At 47.2% G+C, this 13,691-nt stretch overlaps 1 protein-coding gene across 1 annotated transcript in view; it reads right to left on the bottom strand.

Moving 5' to 3' along the window:
- Nucleotides 1-13,691, bottom strand: part of Cog6 (conserved oligomeric Golgi complex subunit 6) — a 58,740-nt gene that overhangs the window by 23,581 nt on the left and 21,468 nt on the right. The window contains exon 4 of the mRNA XM_077650921.1: nucleotides 965-1,214. Coding sequence (XP_077507047.1) covers nucleotides 965-1,214 — 250 coding nt within the window. The remainder of the gene's footprint in view (nucleotides 1-964; nucleotides 1,215-13,691) is intronic.

The following is a 13,691-nucleotide window of genomic DNA, read 5'->3' as shown; positions in this document are numbered from 1 at the left end:
ATTTGAGCTAGAAATTATTTCAGGTACTGCAGTGGTGGCTTAGTGGTTTGAGCATCCGCCTTGCATGCGGGAGCTGCGGGGTTCGATCCCCAAGGCCGCCGGGTACCCACCGGTGATACAATGGGTACAAGCTTTCTTTCCCCTGCCTGGTGCTCGGCTTCTTTAGGGTGAAATGCTTGGGAAATGGGTCTTTGACCTCACCTTATGCAATGAAAACTACCTTGTGCCATGACGCACTTTGGCCACAGGTGCCCTTGCGCCATAAAAACTCATCACCATCATGGTTTGGTTTATGGGGGTTTAACTTTTTTCAAGTATCATGCCCAGCTCTGCTCCAGCCTCACCGGGTGTCTCACTAATGTGTGAAACACCTGCTGCACCAGCTACAGTCTTCAGAACCCTCGTGCTCTAGGAAGGTGACGGAGCATGACAGCATGTGTAGTGTCATGTGACTAGCACCACAGAGCTGCAAGATGACACTACCGATGTGTGAAGTTTGCCACCAGTATGATCAGGCCTCAACACAATACAATAAAACGTCATTAATTCGAACTTCAAGGCACCGGTAAAAAAAATGCATGATTTATCTGAAAGTCCGAATTAATGAGGAACAGTAACACTTTTGCGTTCCAGCACGTAAGCAGTCTTAAGTGTCTGTACTGAATTCTTTCTATGGAGTGTGTTTTCGATCGAGCACAAAAACTTGATGGCTAAACATAATACAGTCTTGCACTGGAGATTCGGCAAGACAAAAAGGCTTCCCTGCACTTGTGCACTGCTCCAGGTTTTTGTCCTTTGTAAAGACTAGGCAGTATCACCTTACTGTGCCATTCAAAAACCAACCAGCCCCATATCCAAGTGGCACCAGTAAACAGCACATGGGAGTTGTTTGCTTCCTGCTCATGTTACTGCATGTGCATCCATCCGCAAGACAAAGCTGGGCAAAGTAAGGCAGCCGTCGTACCTTGTCCAGCAGGCGCGTGCAATGGCACGTGAGGCTGTTGAGGAACATCTTGTGCGCCAGGGCCGCGACCTCGTCAAGGCAGGTGGCCAGTGCCGTCCCTGCACCCAGTGTGGCAGCGTAAAAGCGCACCACTGACCGCAGGCGGCACAACACTAGCGGGCTGCTCTCGCCCACAGCCAACTGTTCGAGGCGCAGCCGCAGCGGGGAGCACAAGCCCGCCAGGATGTGGTCCAGGGCCGCCTCCCCACCACTGCACAACAAAGGTCACTGCTTCATCTCATATTTCTCTCAAAGAATACCTTGGTTTCAATTGACCCTGCACCTTTCAAAGTTTGCAGCTGGGTGCGAAACAAAACATTGGGGAAAAAAGTAAAAAAAAATCGGGCGTTTGCATGAGCTGGTGACGAAAGGGGTGCATTTTAGATGGAGAGGTTTGGTGCGGCCAGCGCAAAACTGAGAGATGCTCTATGTCGGCACTGGAGTAGTCAGGGTGCACCAAAATTTGCCAAACACGTAAATTGTTAAGCAGCACACTGAAGCGTACAGTGTCCCACTTTGGTTGCTGTGATTCACAGGCACATGCGTGCTACATCGAAGTATAAATGTACCTCTACAAGCAAAGCTATCAAATCCTGAATGAAAATGCCAGTGCTTTCAAAGCAATTCTCTGTACACTAATGCCACATGTTGAAACTGTGGGACTGTGTGGAAACTCTGAAATGACATTGTATTGTATTGAGTTTTATGGCACATAAGCAACTCAGGCTATCATGCGCCAAACACATGGTATAATTTATTTCAAGAACTGAGTGTCCTCAGCGAAAGTCCTTGTCTGGAGAAGGACTCCGAGAAGCCAAATAAACTGAATGCAGACCTCAGCCTTCTTCTCAGGCCTGAGAAAATGGATGAGGTGTATCACAAAATGCATCAAAGCACAGGGTAAGAGTTTTTAGAATTAATAGTTCTGTGGTATTATATTTTGTTTAAGATCGCTACATCTTTCAGAAAACTAAATACAGATAAGTTCTTACAAGTGGATTATCTCCTAAAATTAAATTGGTGTGGAAGGGAATGCATTCATTGTAAAATACAGTAAAGTATTTTTCCCTCAGCCGTTCGAGTTGTGTGCACGAGAATAGGATGTGATCTACTGTGAGCTCATCTCCAGATTTCTCACATAAAGGTCTGTCTTGTTTTGTCACTAGAAAGTTACGTGTTAGGTGTGTGTGTCCAATACAGGGATGGCATAAAATAACTTCGATGAAACATTTTTGGTGTGAGTAAAACCCATCATAGAAGAATGGAAGTCATGCTAAGTGTAACTTATTATTTCTTTCCGTGTTCCATTGAGACTCCCATTTATATCTGATTTTACACTTTTCATTTATTTCATCAATGTAAATATTTTCTACCATTTTTTCTAAACTGGCTTCTGATCTAAAAAGTTCCCAGTCAGCTAAAGGGAGCTTCCAGCGTCGCAGTTTTGTGGGGGTTATTTCAGGTGCAGGTGTTAGACTGATTATTATGGGGAGGTGATCACTGCCATATGGGTTGTCTATGACATCCCATTTAAAATCGTTAAAAACAGTCTGCAAACTAAAAGACAGATCTAAACAGCTCATTTTCCTTGAGGCTGGAGAGCAGTAAGTGGTTTTACCAGAGTTCAGCAGACAAATATTATTGCTCAGAATAAAATCTTCTATAATTTGTCCTTGGGCGTCCATTTTTTCATTCCCGCAGAACGAGGAATATGCGTTAAAATCGCTAACTACCAGATAGGGCTCTGGTAGCTGCTGTAAAAAGATCTAATTCATGTATTGTTACTATGAGATGGGGGTCAAGGTAAATACAACACAATGTTAGTGTTTTGTGTGTAGGCAGAGTAGCTGCAACAGGTTCAAATTTAGTCTCTAGTTTAAGCTCACGAGCCAGGACATCATTTTTCACTACGATAGCAACACTGCCCGAGAGCCGGCTTGTGTTCTCTCGGTCGCGTCGAAATACTCTGTTCCTTGAATACATCTATGTTTTTGGGACCTAAGTTTGTTTCTTGAATACATAAGGCCACGGGTGCGAATGTGGCTAAGATGTCTTTTATATCGCTTAAGTTATTAAATAATCCCCTACAGTTCCAGTGTATTAGGAATGCCATTTTGATTTTTTTTGGGAAGTACAGTCAATGACTGATTTTTCAGACCCTCCAGGGACCGCGAAAAATGACCGAAAAATCAGACAGTCCGGAAAAACAAACTTTACCGAAAAAATCACGAACTCATTGCCAATATGCCAGAGGAAGGTGCCAGTTTTATTACTAAATTTCGCCTTGCGACACGTGCGCAGACGATGAGCGGCGACCGCTTTCACGAGTTCGGCCTGGCTGTGCTGCCCTCGGCATGTCGCCGATGAAGGCACGGGTTGGGACAAAGTCTAGATAGGAGAGCGCACACGCCGCTGCGGGAACTGCGCTGCACCCACAGTACGGTGGGTCCAGTACGAAAATGCGAGAATGGCGAAACGATAAGAACCGAGAGCACACCATCGGCGTTTGCCTTCATCATTAGGCCTAGCGACTAGAGCCAAAATTGGCATCATATCCGCAGATACATACTCTGCGGTGGCTTGCATATAATGAGAGGTATCTTGCCAGTCATTGAAACGCCAGTTGTTTACGATTTTACGTTGTTTACTAGGAAGCGCAAAAAATGGACGAGGGACAGAGTAGGGGACACAAAAACACGTTCACGAGCGCTACTACCAACTGTTTATTCATGCTGTAGTACAGGGGATATATAAGAACAGAATGTCGAGCATGCGTGTAGAGAAGGCACAAAGACCGCACATCAGTCAAGCGCACAAGTTAATCAAAAAACGAATCTAAAAAAGCACATTCAGATGAATATACGTGTACAAACGTGTCACTGACACAACGTTCGGACAGCTTTCTGATATAATAAGCCTCTAAAACGAGCCTAGTGTTATCATTACCGCTCTTGCCAAGAATCGTGGTCTTCTCCAATCTTGCCCTACACGTGCACGAAGCAAGGTGCCGCACGAGATTAGCACTAGTACCATTATTTTCTATGTTTCTGGCATGCTCCCGTAGCCAGTCATTAATACAGCGGCCAGTTTGGCCAACGTATGAAGCCCCACATGAGACGGGAATGCTGTACACCATACCTGTTGCATATTTAGCGTAGGTGAACCCATGTTTTTTGTTGCAGCCCCTGCCGGCACAACCAGTGATGCGAGGGCATAGCTTAGACAGCTTGTTGGGTGCTGAGAACACCAAGGGCACGTGGTGCCTGCCAACCACTTTTTTCAGGTAGTGGGAGAGTTGGTGTACATAAGGGACCACCACCGGCTTTGAAGAAGGGGGTTCAGATCTTTCCTGGATGCCTTTATGCTTCTGCAGGAGGGTTTCAGCGATAGTGAAAGTCGTGAAACCTGATCATTCCAACTCTGTTGCATTTTACGTGGGCAAGATTTTTGAAGGGCAGATTCCAGGCAAAGCGACGCAATAGCTCGTTTTACCACCTTGGAATGAGCCGAGTCACAGCTGAGCAGCTCTTTGTTGGCTTGGGGGGAGTACATCTAAAATATGGTCTCGGCAGAACATAAGCTTGAGGTCTAAAAATCGCAACGCCCGACTTTCAGGTAGTTCATGGGTAAAAACTAAACCTTTCTAAAGTTGATTAAAAGTAGTTAAAACAAGTGAAACAATATGATCAAGGGATGTAAAGTTCCCTGACCTAAAAAAGATTAAAAAGTCATCAACATATCTAAACACTTTAAAAACTGGGCCCCCTTGATAAGACTGTGCAAGAAGGCAGTCAACTGAAGATAAAAATATGTCACATAAAATGGGAGCTACACATGAGCCAATACATATGCCTTTACACTGCAGGAAAAACTGGTTGTCATGACATAAAAGTTGCCTGCAAGTAGTATTCTAGTAATTTTAAAAAATTATCTACCGAGGTTCCAGCCGATTTCTGGAAGACTTTACTATCATAGAGGCTAGCAAACGGCTCAATTGGGATGTTATTTTGCCATATATATTACCTTCCGGGTGAGATACTCAAAATCTAAATCCATATTTGAAATCAGCATTTTACGGTACACTTGCATGCCAAGTTTCAGAAAGCTATGTTGACAAATAGAAAACAAGCTTATAGGAGTCTATGGGACCTGAAAAATTGGTCCGACTAATCGAACAGTCCGAAAAATCAGTCAAGTTCAAGTAAATCGCTTTGCTGAGCAAAACTGGCTCAAAGAACACAAATTTTCCTATTTCCCATGTTAGACTTATGATACAGTAAAAGCTCATTAATTCGAAGTTTACGGGACCAGGAAAAAAGTTCGATTTATTCGATGTTCGAATTATCGAATGGCCTCGAGAAAACTGACAAGAACCATTTGCATTACGGTATATGTAGGTATATGTACCGTTCTTTGTGAATTATTCTTCGTGGCCCCTTTCTGAACCGAAATAGTTAACCTGTTTGAACCTCCCGTGCCTCTTGACGTCAACCGACGCATAGTGGCTAAGCCTAGCAACCTTGAAATTCTAGAAGCATTCTGAAAATCTAGCACGTTTCATCGCTAAAACTTTGTGCTGCGGGCATCTTCAGACAAAGCGAAAGCTTCATGCGACTTTTGTTTGCCGTGAACATGAGGCACAGTGTAGCGGCAACGACGAGTTCGTGGTGAAGCGAGAGGCCGCTTCGGCAGGCGCAGCCATGTTTTAGACGCGGGCGGAAGTCAGACGTGGTCGTGCCCTGATTGGTCCGCGTTGATAGCCCATGTTGGCCGCTTCCACGGTTTTATCTGGTTCCATCTTTTGTCCCCGTTTAAGACGTGTGCAACCTCTAACTATGCGGAGGTGCTTTTTTTCTTTTTTGGCCACGTGTTGAGTGCCAGGCCGCCCAGACACGGCGGCGCGTAGTTCAAATTATCCGCAGAGGAATCGACTTGCTTTCGAATTAACGGGCTTTTTTATACACAGATCTCTATGAAGCTTGGCCAGACGAAGTAGTGTAGTTCGAATTGTCCGAAAATTCGAATTATCGAGGTTCGATTTAACGAGCTTTCACTGTATTAGCTTCTATTTGAGTACAGCGCCATGCTTTCATCATGTTCGCACTACGCTCATCTGCACCACACCAATCACCAATAATGAAAGTCACTGATAAACAAAATGTGTGAGATGGCCGCAGACAGTGTTGCGGACCAATTCCACGTTAGCGCGCCGTAACACACAACGCATGCCCCTCGCACAGTCAGCCGCCTCCCCAGTACCATTCGCTAAGACTGATAGAGAGAACTAGCAGGTAAAAAGCGAGTGCCTCCGACCTGACCCCCCCCCATACTAGGGGTACTGGCACTGTCTCAGAAGAGCGAACACAACTGCTGTTCAGTGATCAACGTGATTGTGCGCCTAAAATCGCACATCATTGTAAATCATCTCGACCGGAACCAAGAGCGTGCCATTAACTCAAGAGGCAACAATGAGGTACAGGCATCACCCAGCCAGTCCGTCTGATTAAATCCGTTTGAATCCAGGATTATGTCTTCCACAGCAGTGACGGCGGCTAAGTCTCGGCTGCTTATGGCAGTGATGTTTCCTAGCGCCAATCTTGGATCGAAAAATTGCTTTTGGCCCTACAGGGTCTTGGTAGCCTCGATTTTAATAATTAAAAAATTTACCTTCTGGACTCCACAGAATGCGAACTATTGGTTGTGAATATGTACATGCTCCTATGAGGCATATGACGGTTCTTCAACAAAGTCTGAAACATTGCATAAGTCTGAATTTTTGGAGTCTGAAAAATCAGTTAACCAGAGGCAAAGCACAGCAGGTCACACACTCACTACCAGAGGCAAAGCACAGCAGGTCACACACTCACTACAAGTGTAACACGAAAAAGCTTATTTTATTTTTTGCTTGCTATTAAAGTGCTGTGTGAATGCTCTGCAAGTACCACTGTGCAGAATTTCTGTAGTTTGTGGCCATTGCAATAGGTTATTTTAACCAATAAATATGTAAAGTGGTTTGTATTAAGCAGATTTTTTCTTTACATAGAGTTCGTGCAAAACAAACATCTTTTCCGGTTCATTACCCTAACTCCATCCTAACTGAGTTTCTATTTGTAGTGGGAATCTAAACGTAATGCACACAATGCAATGCAATTCATGGCACATACAGTGCACTCTTGTTAAACGGAACCTCAAGTGATCGGGAAAATATGCTCCGTTTATCAGGAGTTTCGTTTAGCGAGAGAAGGTTCAGGATTTCGCAATCCGTTCCGCGCTGCTTGGTTCCGATGAGGCAGGTGTTCGCGCAGTTGGCAGTCTCCGCGAAAGCAGATCTCAAATGCAAAATATAGATAATAAAGAGAACGGTACACTATGGGCACAAACTTTATTGCACAAGAGCAGTAAGAATTGAATTTTTTTTTTCAAAGCACTACTGAAATTTAAAATAAATGTCAATAGTCCACTTAATCCGTGGAAATCAGTGGGATTTGCAATTGATTGGCTTGTGAAAAAAGACTATGTTTGCTTGCTTTAGCTCTCGCAATCGTTTTCTTTGGATGGCGCCACCCATACTAGACAGGCTGCTCACTTATGCAGAATTTTGGGGAGCCGTCTTGCTGGCCAGTCCCCGCATGCTGTCGTATCTGTAACGGCAGCCTCCCCTGAAACAGCACGACACACTATGAAATTGAAATTCCGATCTTGAAATATTGTCAACCACCCTTCGCTGTACCGAGCTTCGATGCCGAGCTACAGAACAAATTCTTGTGCTTGCGCGTGAATGAGTGGCCCGCTGATCGGAATGTTTTCACTGCGAGCTCTCCGCAGTCAAACCACTACGCACTTCTCCAAATCTTCGTGGTTGGCCACCCGCAGTCGTTTTCTTTGAGGGCCAAAACGTGATGTCCCGAAAGCCTGCTGCTGTTTATCCTTGTCCTGAAGTATCCTCGTGAGGTTGCTCTTGGGGACAGCGTAGTTCGTCGCAAGCACTGTTTAAGTGATGCGACCACTCTCGAAGTCGTTGATTATCTCCACCTTCCTTTCTAACCCAAGGGCATTGTGAGGTCGCTTCTGCGCTGCCATCGGATGCTGACTTCGCGACGAAATGTCGCAGACGACGACGCTCAACAGCGGATGTAAGGCTTAAGCCTAGCTGAACACAACTGCAAGCACACCAAGACAGAAAGCAAGTGATGCGGTTGCAGTGTGCGCGAAAACCGGAAACGTCCAAAGACGGAAATCGAAAAGAGAGGTTGGGGGGGAGGGGGGCAGCAATGCGTACTGCGATGGGACTGCGCGTTCACGTCAAGTTGCGGTTTCGAACCTATTTTCGGTTCTGGTCGGAAAATTTTTGTTCCGATTAACGAGATTTTTTTACATTGCCTTAATACAAAACCAACCAACTGCGAGGCGTTTGTTCCATTTAAGCGTTGATTCTGTTTAACCGACTTCCGTTCACCGAGATTCTACTGTAATGCTGCATGAGGCAAGCAAATGTCTTTGCAGTTCCTTGCCCCATGAGCAGCATAATCACAGCAAAAAACACAGTTAATGACATTCATCTCCATGGCATCCCTGAACATGAAGCATTTGGTGTCGAATTACCAACTGCAATTATACTACACCCCATTTGGAATCCTCTGCACACTTCCCAGAGGGCTGCTGTACATACCTCTAAAGAGCAGGCAAGGAAGCAATGATGAACCTTGATTGCTATAATCTTTTCAGAGACCAAGAATGGAATTACACTCACTGGTTTTTTGTTGCGGTGCCAGCCACCAATGTTCACAAAGAGACGACCACACCCTTGCTAAACAATGTAATGAATGCTCGGCTGTGTGAGCGGCTGCACAGCACTTACTCTGCTGTTACCTTCGTCGCCAAAGAGTGTCACTGTGGAAAGGGCAATTTTCCGTCCTTTTATTTTGTTTTCAGCCATAGACCTAATTCGGGAGAGGAACAAAAAGGATACTGCGTAACAGCAAAATTTTAATCATGGGCACTGAGTGGAATGTCATTTATTGTAAGTCTAAATATCGGCTGGCAAGCCGCTTCAAAATTGACATCCACACAGAAACTGACACTGAGCAACACATGATCCAAGCACAAGAATACAGTCTAGCCCACTTATAATGAGCATGAGCGTCACCCGGCGTCCGTTCGTTATGTACCGAAGTTCATAGTAAGTGGACAACAGCTTTAAAGACAGTTGCTTGTCAAAAACAAAATTTTTTGTCTGCGAAAAGTCCATGATGAACGTCTGTTTCTGCAGCGCAGATCCAATGAGGGAAGTCTCCAGTTTATTTAAAGCAGAAGCGTGCTATCGCAGAGGCCCTTGGCATGGACAAGCTGTCTGAGGCTCTCTATGTAGCTAATTGCAACAGGCGCGCTCCAAGTTCATCCTCATCTGATACCTCTGCGTCACTCTCGTCCCACACTTCAGAAACGATGCCCTCGTTTGTGCATGGTTCTGCGGTGTCGGCATCGTCATCGACAGAAATAAAATCATTCCAACCAATGTCACACCCCCCAGGTCGGAGTTGACGACGCGCTGCCACAAATCGCTGCCGGCCTGGTCATCTTCCGAAGCATCAGGCTCGGCATCAGACACTGTGACAACGAAGCCGGCCTCGCGGAAGCAGTTCCGCACGCCAGTGGCCGTCACCTCCGCCCAGGCTGCTTTCATCACCTCTACCGCTGAATACAATGGAAGTGGGCACGGTGTTCCCGTCCGCCATCCTGAATTACAACCAGGGCCCGAGATTTGAACGAAGCCATCAAAACGTCCGCGCCGCAACAAGAGTGACAAAAACACGCGATGGGGTAGACGTGCAACGTGCACAGGCAGCAATCAAGCCAATCAAGCTGAAGATGCAGACGCACAGCGCCAGCGGAGAGACCAATGAGGGTCATCCATGAGCGTCAGTGCAGCCACCTCTTGGCTCCCACGAAAGGCCTGCTTCACGAAGTGTGGCCTCCACGATCGGCACCGGCGATGGAGCGGTTGATCGTGGAGGCCACGTGTAGATTTGCAAGAGAGTGAGGAGAGGGGAGCAGAGTTGCAAGGAGGGGCAAGAGGGCGATGTTGGAAGGCACATCGGCGGGGAAGGGTAGCTTGCTCGAGAGCGGTGCAAAACAGGGCGGGCAGTTATCCTGCGATGAGTCTCGGGTAAACATGTCGCACGCCGGGCGCACAAAGGAGTCGGAGGCAGGTTATCTCGCATCGTGGCGCCGGGTGTACGCCGTTCGTTTGCTGTAACCGATCAGCAGGGCTTAATGACGTTCGTTATACGTGTGATTTTGTGCCATTGAAACAATGCATATTTTGACGGTCACGCAGGTCTCGTTCGTTATAAGCGAAAGTTCGTCTTAAGTGGGGCTGTTATATGTGGGCTCGACTGTACTGCAGTATCTCTGTGGCCGTGAAGCAACAGTGACACTGAATGTGACAGGCTCCTTGCTGGCACATGGGGCAGGCATGAGCAGACCAACATCTTGCGTCAGACAGATTTCCAAGCCCATGCCATCACCAATGCTGCAGCAGCTTACACGTGACACCATGTAGGAGCCACGCAGTGGAGCTGATCTAAGCTGATACTTGTGGTAAAATGACATGCAACAACCTCAGTGTTTGTGTGTCTTATATGAACGTGCTCACAACTTATCACCGTTGCCTGGTTGGCACTGCGCTTTGCTAGTAAAGGATGTTGCTGCCACCAATCTTGGAGGTCTGCACTACATACAGTCATTACCTATGGTCGGACACAACTCAAGGACAAAGCGGCAGATGCCCCTCGAAGGAGGCCCTCCAACCAACGGGGTCGATCGATTGTCATGAAGAGACCCCTTTGACCAGCTATCATGAAATTGCAGGGGGTGGGCAATGAAAGAGGATCAACCATGGCCTATTCGGATTAACTGCGGGGTCATGAAAATCGGCCGACGCTTTGGCTGGTGGGCCTCCTGAGGGGCATCTGCCACTTCGTTCTTCAGCTGTAGCCGACTTAATCACTTAAGATATATACTCAAGACAAAACGAATCAGTCCTGACATAAGGCCAACTGGCCTCAGAATAAATTGGAACAGAGTTGCGTGAAAATATAAGAATGTCATCACATCAAATTTTGAATATATTTTTTACCAAAGACGACTTGACAATATTAACCGTTGCATCTGGAAATGTCGCCAGTGGGGTGACCACAGACATTTTTTTCATGGCAGCAGTGAGGGGCAGCTTAACATGGCACCACCTTCCAGGAAGTCACATTAACATGCTGCCCAGCCATGCGCATGCAGGTTTTGTTCTCAGCAGCAGCATGTCTCAAAGGTGGCCTCAGTGCATGTCGATGTCACATGGTTGAGAGATGTGCACAACAGATCCCCTTTAGGACAAACTTGAATGAACCATGAGAATTTGTTCATATCGAAAGTTTGCCTCAACAGAAGAATCCACCAAGAGGTTCTGTGAGCATGTGTCCAAATATGTGTCATGAAAAAATATAATTACCTTGTAGTGAAAAGCTAATTGCAAAGAGAACATTTACTGCACTATGCATCAAGTGGGCTGGGAAGCAACAGCATGAAGCAAGTTCATGTCATCAGAGTTGAAAACGGCACTACAGTAAAACCTCGTTAATTCGAAATCGCTTAATTCGAACTTCCGGTTAATTCGAACTGATGGCCGGGTCCCGGCAAAGCCCTGTGTATTTCAATGGGTCAAAACTCCCGATAATTCGAATATGCCGGTATCCACGTCGGTTAATTCGAACTAGGCGCCGATGGCTGGCATTGCTCCTTGCATATAGAAGTCACCTCGTAGCAAATACAATGCGCTGAAAATTTAAAAAAAATGCAGAATGATGAGAAAAAAAATAAGCCAGCACGCACGAGGTGAGACGTGAATTTCGTTGCCCGAACCAACCCTCCGGTGCATGCCGTAGCAGGTTTTCGCTGCCGGAGCGTTGAAGCATTGGCTTGTCTATTTTTGGCTGACACGCGGTCACGTGGGTAGCCACCCTACCGCGGGCGCCGCCTATGCTCCAGCCACGGTGGCTCCGGCGCAAGCCGTTGCAGGTTTCCGCTGCGCCGAGGCGGTCGTGACCATTGGAGACGCACGCGACCATGGAGGAAGGAAGTACTCGGGAGAGGCGGTTACGTCACATTTTTTTGAAGCCGCACTTTTTTTCTGATGGAAATAAACGTTTCAATCAAGCGGGCCTCCCCTCTCCGTTCCCCCGCTTCCCTCTACTTGGGCGCCGTCCCAGCGCGCCTGCCCATGCAGCAGACGACGCCGCTGCGCCCAGCGTTCTATTGGCTGCGCCGTCGGCTAAACTCTCCCAGTAGCCCTTGCGAGAACGCGTGACTTCCGGTACCCTTTTATTGTGCAGCTCGGGAAGCGAAGACTCTTTCCTTTCCTTCATCCTGCACGCAGCACCCGGCCCCTCTTGCGCCTAGTCTTTGTTGCCGCGGTGTCTAGCGAAGTTTGTGTTGCGTGATATTCCTCGTTTGTTTGGTGTCTCGCTGGTGACGTCTCATCGACTGTGGCAATCATGGCAAACCGAGGAAAGTACTCCGCAAAGGATTTGAAGACTGAAGGTGGAGATATTACAGGAGGTCGAACGTGGTCTCCTAACAAAGACAGCGATCGCAGAGAAGTTTGCAGTCAAGAAAAGCACGCTGTCCACATACCTCAAGAACAAGGACTCGATCTTCAATGCGTATCAAAAGGAGATGGAGCCCTCGCGGAAACGACTAAGAACATCGGCTCATCCAGAGATGGAGGATGCTGTAATGGCATGGATTAAGGACGTTCGCAGCAGGAACATTCCGCTAAGTGGACCAATAATTGCCGCAAAGGCAGTGGACTTCGCCAGCCCGATGGGCATAAGTGACTTCAGCGCGTCGGAAGGCTGGTTGTCGCGTTTCAAGGCCCGTCACGGACTTACGTTTAAAAGCGTTTGTGGAGAGGCAGCCGCAGTCGATGAAGAAACGTGTCAAAATTGGATCTCAGGTCAACTAAAGGACTACCTTGCCGATTACTCGCTCAGCGATGTGTTCAATGCAGATGAAACCGCGCTTTATTTTAAGTTGCTGCCGAACAAGACTGTCAGTTACAAAGGCGACACGTGTTCAGGCGGGAAGAGAAGCAAGGAAAGAGTGACTGTGTTGGTGTGCGCAAACGCGACTGGCACGGAACGGTGCCGCTTGCTAGTTATAGGCAAAGCAGCGAAGCCTCGCTGCTTTAAAGGGCTAAAAACTCTCCCTGTTGATTATACTTTCAACAGAAAGTCGTGGATGACGCGAGCAATTTTCACGGATTGGCTGCGCACACTCGACAGGAAGTTCGCGGCACAGAACAGGAATGTTCTGTTGTTCGTCGACAACTGTTCAGCCCATTGCGACATCAGCGGACTGAAGGCGATCCGTCTGGCATTTCTGCCGAAAAACACTACGGCTGTGCTGCAGCCTATGGACCTTGGGGTTATTAAAAACCTCAAAACACTGTACAGGCGCCACCTCCTAGAGCGGATTCTTGTGTGTATGGACAGCGGCAAATCGTACGACGTCAATCTCCTCGGAGCCTGCCAAATGCTGGCAACATCGTGGAATGCTGTCAAGGTGGACACAGTCGCGAACTGTTACCGAAAGTGCGGCTTCATTGAAGGCCCAGAAGCCTGCAGCACGGCAGAGC

The sequence above is a fragment of the Amblyomma americanum genome, chromosome 1 (genome assembly GCF_052857255.1).
Source record: "Amblyomma americanum isolate KBUSLIRL-KWMA chromosome 1, ASM5285725v1, whole genome shotgun sequence".
NCBI lineage: Eukaryota > Metazoa > Arthropoda > Arachnida > Ixodida > Ixodidae > Amblyomma > Amblyomma americanum.
Note: the sequence above shows the minus strand (reverse complement) of the source record. Positions and strands in the feature narration are given on the sequence as shown.